This window comes from Tursiops truncatus, chromosome 16 (genome assembly GCF_011762595.2).
Source record: "Tursiops truncatus isolate mTurTru1 chromosome 16, mTurTru1.mat.Y, whole genome shotgun sequence".
NCBI lineage: Eukaryota > Metazoa > Chordata > Mammalia > Artiodactyla > Delphinidae > Tursiops > Tursiops truncatus.
The window spans coordinates 80,736,060-80,747,266 of NC_047049.1; the positions used below are offsets into that span (position 1 = coordinate 80,736,060).

The 11,207-nt window shown below is 46.8% G+C and overlaps 1 protein-coding gene across 3 annotated transcripts in view; it reads right to left on the minus strand.

The window, feature by feature from the left end:
* GNPAT (glyceronephosphate O-acyltransferase) overlaps positions 1-11,189 on the minus strand; it is a 31,299-nt gene extending 20,110 nt beyond the window's left edge. For 2 of the 3 annotated variants that reach the window (XR_002177628.3, XM_073793670.1), the window contains exons 1-2: positions 10,941-11,189; positions 3,113-3,295 (exon numbers count right to left, since the gene is read on the minus strand). Coding sequence is in view for 2 of the 3 variants with exons in the window: in XM_073793670.1 (XP_073649771.1) it covers positions 3,113-3,295; positions 10,941-11,018 (261 nt within the window). In the remaining variant the exon portion in view is untranslated. The remainder of the gene's footprint in view (positions 1-3,112; positions 3,296-10,940) is intronic. The other variant, XM_019941587.3, reaches the window with a different exon arrangement.
* Between the last annotated feature and the right edge of the window lie 18 nt (positions 11,190-11,207).

Below are 11,207 nucleotides of genomic sequence, written 5' to 3' on the forward strand. Positions count from 1 at the left end.
TTAAATTTTCTTTGTGAAGTAGGAAGAAAAGTCATCTGTCCAGAGTAAGTGGAGAAGGTAGGGTTGGAGGTTCAAGGAGAATGGGGCAACTGAAACTGCCACTTTGGAGAAAGGGAGAGAGTTTCCTAGGGAAACAATCAATGACTGGGTAACAAAGAGGGCCCAAGTGTGCTGCGTAATCAAGAATTTATAATAATTCCAATCTACCTCGATTATATGATTTTTCTCAGCAGTACGTTCAAGTCTGAAAAACACTGGCTTAAATCAGTCACACTTAACCTGGCTGTGCATTAGAATTACATGGGGAAACTTAAAAAAAAAGAAGAAGAAGAAGAAAAGAGAAATGCCTGGGTCCTAACCTAGACCAATTACACCAGAATCTCTGGGGATAGGACCAAAGTATTTTTTTTCCATTCATTAATTCAAGAAATATTTATTGAATGTGTACTATGTGCTAGGCACCAGAAATACAGCAATTTAAAAAAGAGAGAGAGAGAATTTGACTTCACTTATGAAATAAGTTCAGTCAGACAAGATTAATAGATTCCCCAAGACAGATCACAACAATACGATTAAGAGCATAGGTCATATGTCCGAATCAGAATAAAAGAGACAGCAAATAATAAAGATAACAAATAATTTTCCTGGGAGCTCCCCGGCGGTCCAGTGGCTAGGGCTCCGCACTGTCAGTGTCTGGGCCCAGGTTCCGTCCCTGGTCCAGTGGCTAGGACACCGCGCTGTCAGTGTCTGGGCCCGGGTTCCATCCCTGGTTCAGTGGCTAGGACACTGCGCTGTCAGTGTCTGGGCCCGGGTTCCATCCCTGTCCAGTGGCTAGGACACTGCGCTGTCAGTGTCTGGGCCCGGGTTCCATCCCTGGTCCAGTGGCTAGGGCTCCCTCCGTGCTGTCAATGTCTGGGTCCGGGTTCCATCCCTGTCCAGTGGCTAGGACACCGCGCTGTCAGTGTCTGGGACCGGGTTCCATCCCTGGTCCAGTGGCTAGGACACCGCGCTGTCAGTGTCTGGGCCCGGGTTCCATCCCTGTCCAGCGGCTAGGACACCGCGCTGTCAGTGTCTGGGCCCGGGTTCCATCCCTGGTCCAGTGGCTAGGGCTCCCTCCGTGCTGTCAATGTCTGGGTCCGGGTTCCATCCCTGTCCAGTGGCTAGGACACCGCGCTGTCAGTGTCTGGGCCCGGGTTCCATCCCTGGTCCAGTGGCTAGGACACCGCGCTGTCAGTGTCTGGGCCCGGGTTCCATCCCTGTCCAGCGGCTAGGACACCGCGCTGTCAGTGTCTGGGCCCGGGTTCCATCCCTGGTCCAGTAGCTAGGATACCGTGCTGTCACTGTCCGGGGCCCGGGTTCCATCCCTGGTCCAGTGGCTAGGACACCGCGCTGTCAGTGTCTGGGCCCGGGTTCCATCCCTGGTCCAGTGGCTAGGACACCGCGCTGTTAGTGTCTGGGCCCGGGTTTCATCCCTGTCCAGGGGCTAGGACACCACGCTGTCATGTCTGGGCCTGGGTGCCATCCCTGGTCAGAGAACTAATATCCCGCAAGCCGTGTGACGCAGCCCCCAACCCCAGTGCCGCTGCAAAATGAAGAATCTTCCCAAGGCCACAAACCAGACTAACCTCCAGTGAAAAGTCAAAGAAGCAGGATCTCTCTGTGAACCTCAAGGCACAGGAGCACGATATGATAGAAGAGCCCGCCGTCGGGGAGCTCCGATCATGCCTGCCAAGGACCTCTATCTGGATGTCCTCAAATGACGTGTGCAAAATAGAGCACAGCTTCTCTCCTAAGCCCTCTTCTAAGTCCCTATCTCAGTGAATGGCTCTATCAGCCTTGATTCTTCCTTTCCTTCACTTCATTCACCCAACTGGTCATTTCTTAAACCTGACCATTTCTCTGTTTCTATAACCACTTACCAGTCCAGGCAGCTACGATCCTACAAAGGGACTGCTGCAGGAGCACCACACACAGCCTTCCCGTCTCCTTCAGCACAACGGTGTTTCTAAAACATAAACTGATCACGCCACACTGCAACCTGAACGCCTTCCATGGCTTTGCACTGTGTGTAGGATAAATCCAATTCCTTCAGACGGTTCACAAAGCCCTTCGCGACGTGGCCTGCTCTCCTCTCCAGCCCAGTTCCTGTCATCACCCTCCTCTGCTCTCTTCAGTCTTGGTTCCACTGAACACCTCTCAATACCACGAACACACATGTGCTCTTTGCCTTAAAATAAGCTGGTGGTTCCCATACCTCACCACACTTTGGAATTGACTGGGCTTTTAAAAAACTTCGGATGCCTGGTTTCTCACTCCTGACATTATGATTTAATTGGTATGAGGGTGAGACGTAGGCACAGGGATTTTTAAAAGCTCCCAGAATAATTTTTTTTTTAAACGTTCTATTTTTTAAAAAATTTATTTATTTTTTTATTTTTGGCTTTGTTGGGTCTTCATTGCTGTGTGCGGGCTTTCTCTAGTTGTGGCGAGTGGGGGCTACTCTTTGCTGCGGTGCACGGGCGTCTCATCGCGGTGGCTTCTCTTGTTGTGGAGCACGGGCTCTAGGTGCGCGGGCTTCAGTAGTTGTGGCACGCGGGCTCAGTAGTTGTGGCTCGCGGGCTCACAAGCTGTAGTGCACGGGCCCACTAGCTGTAGTGCACGGGCCCAGCTGTTCTGCGGCATGTGGGATCTTCCCAGACCAGGACTCAAACCCGTGTCCCCTGCATTGGCAGACAGACTTTCAACCACTGCACCACCAGGGAAGCCCTTCATTTTAAATCTACATGAAAAATTTAATTAATGCCCCTGTACACTGGCCTCCCATTAGCATGTCTTGTATCATATTTCACTGTAATTGCCTGCACAACTGTCATCATTCCCTATTAGACTATACACTTATGAGGTCAAGAACGCTGCTCAACTAGCTATTAGGCAGAATGTCTAGCAAAGGGGCTAAGATGCATTATGGGTACAATAAACATTTGATGAATGTGCTGAATATAGCAAAATCTAAAAAGATACATTAAAAATAGCAAAATAAATTCATAGAATCAAGAAGAGAACTTGCTGACAATGAACAAATCTGGCTATGGCTGAAGAGGAAATCACTTACCTGTTTAATGACATAATGAATCTCTTCAGAATTGAGAACACTACATTTAATGTCACTTGGCTTGCAAGGAGTAATTCCCTTGTAGACAAGAGGTGTGTAGCATTTCATGGCAAATTTCAGGTCACTGACATGCCTCCTCTCCTCCAAAGCATCTTCAAACGGATCCCACTTTTTGAGTTCCTTCTGTGGATGAGGCAAATGAAAGAAAGTAATGCACATGCTGTAAAACTACATTGGTAAGGTTTCATCTTAGCCAAAATTTTTATCCTATGACATAGAACAAGAGCAGAGTGTTCCGATGTTAGGTTTTCACATAGTAAGAAAAAGAAATGTAGCTATTGGATTTCCCCGGTGGTTGAGAATCTGCCTGCCAATGCAGGGGACACGGGTTCGATCCCTGGTCCGGGAAGATCCCACATGCTGCGGAGCAGCTAAGCCCGCGCGCCACAACTACTGAGGCTGCGCTCTAGAGCCCATGCTCCGCAACAAGAGAAGCCACCGCAATGAGAAGCCCGCGCACCGCAACGAAGAGGAGCCTGCCACTCGCCACAACTAGAGAAAGCCCGTGCGCAGCAACGAAGACCCAACGCAGCCAAAAATAAAAATTAAAAAAAAAGAATAAAATTACCCAAAAGAAAAAGAAATGTAGCTATTATTAGGATCAATGAATTGATGTTGAATTATAATATTTTATTATCATATTTCTGATTGCTACCTTTATAAAGCCAGTGCCCCTTTATGAAAGTTAACAAACATAGCAAAGGTGGGACGTTAGGCTCTAGAGAATCTGATCAACTTTACAGATTTCGTCAATCACACCAATAAACTTGTTCTGTCTGCCTCTCTTAGTTTTAAAAATTAAAGCGTACATCAGAGTCAAGATTATGTCAAATCAAATAAAACTACATGGGTGCAAACTCAAGACCAAAGTGCTCCCATATAAGCTACTACGGTGCAGTCTGTATTTTGCTGTGTTACTTTCTTTTCTCCTTTCAACCGACTGAAATTCAGCTTCTATCCAACCAGCCCCTGAAACTGCTCGTTATTAGGCTACCAACGACTTCTGAATTCTTAATTCTTAAAAGTTTGTTTTTCTGATGATAAAAGTAATAGTAGTAATAATAAGTACAGCTAACATGCGTCATTGCTTCCTAAAAGTCAGGCACTGTCCTAAGAACTTTACCTATACGAAGGGTCAATCCTCACAACAAACCTGTGAGGGAGTTATCATCACTACCACGTTTCACAGTGGGGAGACCAGGGCACAGAGAAGTGAAATAACTCAGCCAAGGTCCCACAGCTCTCAGAGGACAGAGACAGGATTCAAGCTGAAGCCTTATCGCTTCACAGACCCTGTTCCTAACCACTACCCTATACTACTCAGCATGCTGATTATGGAAGATTTGGAAACGTGGAAACATACAAGCAAAGATAAACTGCCCACAGTGTTACACCCTGGGAATAACTACTCGTAACACTTACTAGTTCCCTTATTTTTTCCATTCATAGATATAAAAATACATATTTTTAAATTTAAAACATGGACCCTACCAAATATAGTTTATCTTGCCTTATCAACTGTATTCTGAATACTTCCCTATATTAAATATTGTTTTAAAATATTTTAGTGGCTGCACCGTCACCTTTGTATTCCCTAATTTCTTAATGTAATGTTTTAATTACCAAAGTGATACATGTTCATTATAAAAATTGAGGAGATACAGAAAAGCACAAAGAAGAAAATTAAAATCAACTGTCTCCCAATGAGCCAGAGACCATTTCAGTGAATGCTTTTTTCTGTGACTGTGAAAAGTCCCTCCCTCACCACACATACATTTTGATTTGTCTCCTGATTTTCTTTTTACTTAATGTTATAAACACTCCTCCATGTCATTTAAGTTTCTCGCACGATATTACTTTTAATGTTGGATGTTTGGACTCTTTTTTTCATTCATTGCTACTATAAAAAGCGTAACAGACATTAATATTTCTTTCAAATCTAATCGTTAGACCCTGGCCTCTTTCAAGTCTTCGTTCCTCCTAGACCTCCGCACCGTGGGACACCGTTCTCAAGCACTCCCTCCTTTCATTACCTACAGCTATTCTGAAATGCTCCTACTGTGGTTTTTAATTCATGACTCTGTCACAGCAAAAACCCCACCTCATTTCTCTAATCCAGAGATTCTCAACCTGGGGGAAATTTTCCTCCCCCAATTACAAATATGTCTTCTTTCCTCCCACTTCCTTTAGTATATGTTAACATCTCCATCCCTCCTTTCTTCACTCCACACAGTGCTGAGTACTCTCACCTACTCAACTGGTTTCAAATATTTATGCTTCTGAATCCCTTGCCCTGTCCTCCTCTCGCATCCAGCTTTTCCAAAACTGAACTCATCTCTCCTCTGCACAGTCCTACAAGCTGATTACTTTCCTGAAATCTCAATCAATAACCCCACACCATCTACATCCCTGTGTTTACATCATTCTAGACCTTTCCTCCCTCACCCCTTACATGCAATCCGTTCCATCCTGCTAACACGGCCTTTAAGTATCCATCATGTCTACTCCTCGTTCACATGTCCAGCCTGTGCTCTTTATCACGACAGCCTCCTCACTGGTCTCCTTGCCTATGTTTTGTCCCTTTGAATCAGTCTTCCATGCCACCATGTGCCCTTTTTAAAACACAATTCTGGCTTAAAATATTTACATGACACCCCTCACCTCCTTCAGAACAAGACCTAAGCCACTTCTGGCGTCATATGAGAACCTCTATGACCTGGCTTTTCCTTCCCACCACACTCATGGTCCACTCAACAGTGAGTGATTTGATTTCCCTAACACAGTCCCTCGTTGATATGCCTTTGGGCCTTTGCACGTGTCCATCTCTGCCTGGAACGCCCTTCTGTTCCTGTCACCCTTGCCTTGGCATCACTCTGCTGTGACAGCTCTCCTTGAGTTCCCCTGATGGAATTACTCTCCCTTCCTCATCAGGACTTCGTTACCTTCTACATACGTCTATTGTGGTATGTGTCCCATAACATGTAATCGTTTGCATGTCTGTCTCCCTACTAAAATGCAATTACCTTGAGGGCAGGACGGTTTGTGTCCTCTTTGCATTTCCATCATCTAGCTGTGTTTGGAATATAGCACAATTGATCAATAACTGACCGACTAAATGTTAAGGTAATAAAAAAACCCAGAAAAACTGAGACCACCGTTAGGGCACAACGAGAATACAGACAGAAGCAAAGAGCATTTATAAGGAGCTTAAGTATAAAAGGGTAGCATGTAAAACATGTAAAATACGCAAATGTGAACATTTTTATGCCCACGTATACAAGTATAGAGAATATATGAGGGGAAAATATTCGAGCTTGGAATTGTGGTGTAAAACTGCAGTCGCTGTAACATATCGCACACTCCTGCTTCTAAGGCTGAAGAACCTCAAATTTCACAGTTCTCATTAATGAAGTAATAGCATAAGTTACACAGGCTCAGACTTGGTAGAATGCCACAAATTACCATTGTAAATGATATAATTTTAGGGACAAGAAAGATCTCAGAGACTTCCCATTTAGCCGTCCTGGGTGTGGGAACAGAAAAGGATCAGAATCAGCTGGGGAGGTGTCTGTGGTGTGGAGGCGGGGGGGGAGTACGGAAGGGGAGGAGAGAGGAAAGGGGGAGAGGGGAGGGGGGGCGTCCTCAGAACAAGAACCTGCAAGGCAGAGCAGCACGTATGTGTCCTTTGAAAACCTTGCCAGCTGCGATCATCTGCAATCCCTCCACGGTTCTGTAACTGCAGGATCAAGCTCACACTTCTTAACACACGAGCCAGCCGTACAAAGACCTAGTTGCCTCAACAAGCTATGACATCTCATGGCTCCCGCAGCTTTGTTCAAGTCACCTCTAAGAATGGCATTCCTATCAAACACCGGAGCATCTGTTATATGCGTGCTATTGTGGTATGTGTTGGGGATATGCCTTGTCTAACCAAGACAGACACACCCTCTTTTGTCCGTAACCCTGTGCATGGTGGTACCAGTTGTTGAGACGGGGCACTTACAAATGGCCGTTCGCCACCGTTCACCTGGAAAACCCTCGGCCATCAACCACAGCTTCTGTACACCTCCTCTGTGTACCATGTCCAGATTCTCCCTTTAACGCAGGACCAAAACGGTCACCTTCTCCGCTAAGCCTTTAGGGAATCCTCATCACATTTTCATCTAGAATACGTCAATAAACTTGTCTTTGGTGTCTCCCCTACAAGATTGTGAGCTCCCTGTCATGTGTCTTACACATTTTCGTATTCCCAGTCCTTCAATCATTGTTTGTGGAGTGAAAAAATAACTTACTAAATGAAGCCACTTCTTGAGCCCTGTTGATGACAGCTCTCCAATATTCACAGTCTAAAGCTCCAACTTCTCCCAATCTGGTCTAACTCAATGTCTAATCCAGTGGTTTTTAACCCAGGCTTCACATTAAAATAACTCGGGGAACTTAAAATATTGATGCCCAGGCCCCCCTAAAGATTCTTGATTAATTTGGTCTGGGAGTGGTACCTGGGTTATCAAAAGTATTTTTGAAAGTACTCTAAGCGATTCCTACATGCAGCCAGGGTTGAGCGTTACTGCTCATTAACTGGCATTCCCTACGCCGTGCTGGAGAAGTACTTACCATCATAAAATAAATACTCACCCAGGAGCACGATACAATGAGGAGGCCAAGTGAGAAGAATGACGTGAACGATTGTCCCCCTATCTTACTTTGCAGAGTGGGCCTCTCCTTATTGCTAGTTAAACAGGCCTCTCCTTGTACCTCCCTTTCAACTGCTCTGGTGGATCCATTCATTCAACAGTTACTGACAGCCCCAAACATACAGGGCACTGTTCTACAGGCTAAGAACACGGCATGAACAAGGTGGACAAGGAACCCTGAGGGAGCTGAAGGAAAGATGGACAACAAATACACAAGGTAAGTTCACTTAGGGACACCACCAGTAGCATGCTCGTAACGTGCAACTATGGGAGAGCCCTGATTTATAGCATCTGCCAGTTTCTGGGGTATACACGCTCCCACCGTGGCAGATTTCAAGCTACCAATATGACCTCACTGAATGTGGAGCTGGGAGGAGATGCAAGGAGCCACCGTTCTCTAGGATTTCCACCTTACAGCGTGACAGATGGAAATAACTTCAAGAGCATGGATAACAGGAAAATTTAGTAAAATAATTAGGAAGTGCTGAGTTCTGAGTATTCTTTTTTTTTTTTTTTTTTGCGGTACGCAGGCCTCTCACTGTTGTGGCCTCTCCCGTCGCGGAGCACAGGCTCCGGATCTGCAGGCTCAGTGGCCATGGCTCACGGGCCCAGCCACTCTGCGGCACGTGGGATCTTCCCAGACCGGGGCACGAACCCGTGTCCCCTGCATTGGCAGGCGGACTCTCAACCACTGCGCCACCAGGGAAGCCCATCCTCTTCCTCTTTATCAGTGAAAGGCATCCGCCCAGTTGCCAGATCGCAGAGACGGGAGTCAAGTTCAGACTGTGGCCTCTTCCTTAGCTACCACATTCAACTGTCCTGAATAACACACTAACTCACCCGTCTCCCTCCTCCCCAGACTCACGGCCACTGCCTCACTGCAGGCTTTCGTCACCTCCCTGGATTACTGCAACAGCGTCCTAACTGACCTCCACGCTTCAGATTCCTCCGGTATCAGATTCCTTTCTCCAACGAATTCCCTTTCTACAGCCTCTGCTTAAGTATCAATAATAGAGGTTACCCACATAATCATGCCAGAAACCTAGTAGTCTTCTTAGACTTTCAAAAATACAAATCCAATCATCCTTAAATGGTGTCCCATAGAATGAAAATTTTATCCTGAAAGGCGTTTAAACATATAAAATTCCTTTAGGAAATATCCTCTGCCTACTTCCTTAGTTTCGTTTCTCATGTCCCCTTTATTCTACCCTTACCTATCTTGGTTCCCCCACACATGCCAAGGAGTGGTCTTCTTACACTGATGCCTACGACAGTCTTCCTCTCCCTCACCTCCCATTCATACCTCAAAATCTCAACTCAGGTGTCACATTCTCTGAGAAGCCTTCTCCAACTCCCCAGACAGCTCAGGCCCTCCTTCCCAGCCCTCCCACAATATACTGTGCATGCTTCAATCACTGGGCTTATCTCACTTAGCTGCGATTACTCCTTTATTCTCATGACATCCTTTGAGGTCCTTAAAGGCAAGGGCTGGATCTTTAACCTCCATATCTTGCACACTGAGAATACTGACTAGGACACTGTAAGTACCTACAGCTGCAATGTCTGCTGCAAGCAGCAGTACCTTAAATATCTTCAAGACTAGAGTATTGCACAATAAGAGTGTGGCCGAGGAATGAAATAAGGACAGTCTGAAACAGTAAGAAAAAGTTCAGGTTAACATGAAAGTTAAAAGACTGCTGTCATAAGAGGAGTGAGGGTGGCTGTCCAGCTTCAGAAGCAGTAACGGCTTACATGCAATTAACTGCTTTAGTTTTTCACGTGAAAAAGGTGACCAAAGTCTTATCATTGGTGAATGGGGCAATAAAAAACCAACTCTTTCCTTTAATACACACGTGGAAAATTGCTGTAATTCACAAACCAGTTGAGGGCTGAAAAAAACTACCCATGGGAAGTCAGAGCTACACAGCAACCCTCTTTCCCTACGTTTTGAGGTTGAACTATTTCACCACTGCACTGTGCGGTGAGGTCAACGAAGAGAGAGGTCCAAGTGATAAACCTTGGGAAAGTGGGCAATTAGCAGCCATCATAAGCCCAGAGCTCTTGACAGCAAGGGAACAGAAGTTTCCCCATGCTCCACTGGTCTCCCAATTTGAAGGTAGCCATAGGTATATACATTCTTTTCTGAAACTGAGTTTTTTGTTTATCTTGCTCTTGTGTTTTCCCTGTTATGACCCTCCTACATAAATTAACATTATATTTAAGCCAAAACACTGGTAACATGACTTTAAAATGCATTCTTTTATTTCCTCCTAAGGTAGATAAAACTTAATTTGGTTTAAAAAAAAAAAAAAGTCAATTGCCCCAGGGTTGTGAAATACTGAGGGCTACAAAGCTTCCACCTCGTAATTTCTTCATGACAATTCTGAGGGACCAACATTCCGTCGGCAAAAAAGACCGGTTAAAATCAGAAGAGGCGGTTGGGGGGTGAACTGGAGAGAGGCCGGGGGGCATTAGCTCTCTTCCAAAATGACTTGTGGAAAAAGTACAATGATGGGCAGAGAACAGAAACACAATACAAATTTCCAGAACTCCAAATCTTCTTAGATGATAAACGTAAAGTCTTAGAAACTCAATGCCCACAGACAAGCCAAATACTCTTTTTCCCGGGAATATCACAGCTGCAAAAGAGCGGGGTGGGGAGCCACGGGCTACCTCAAGCTGAGTCAGACCCGCAGGTTCCTCGGGTTCGACCGAAAAGTAGCCCGACACGCCTCGCAAGAGATGGAGAGACTCCAATTCTCCCCGCCTCGTTCCCGTGTCAGGGGCGTTCTGAAGGCCCAACGCCTGGTGGAGGGGAAGGGAAGGAACGAGCGGGAGGGAACCAGCGGAACCATCACCAGGAGAAACTTCTAAAAGCACACGGACATTCCCACACGCAGCGATACCCGTTGCCCTAGAAACCAAATCAAGCACCTAACCCCTCCTGCGGGGGTGGGGAGGAGGCTCGGACCCACTCTTCTGGGCCCTGGGTCGCGGCCCGGAGGAACCCGGGACCAGGAGAAGGGGGTCCTCTCCCGCGGCCCCGCCCCGGCCTCGCTCCCCCGGGCGCATACCGAGTAGAGGAGCACGACAGCGCCGGGACTGGTGGAGCCGACGGAGAAGCAAGAGCTAGACGAACTGGAAGAATCCATGCTGCGGCCGCTGTCCCGGGCGTGGCCTGGGATTCTTAGCTAAGCGGTGGTTGGGGTGCTGCTGGGGGCGGTTCTTCCGCGCGGGGCGGCCCGACCTCGCCTAGGGCGGCAGCACCCTCCGCGGCCCCTCCGCAGGACCCCGGGCGTCGCCATCTTAACCAGGACGGAAGCCGCGCGGGGACCTGCAGC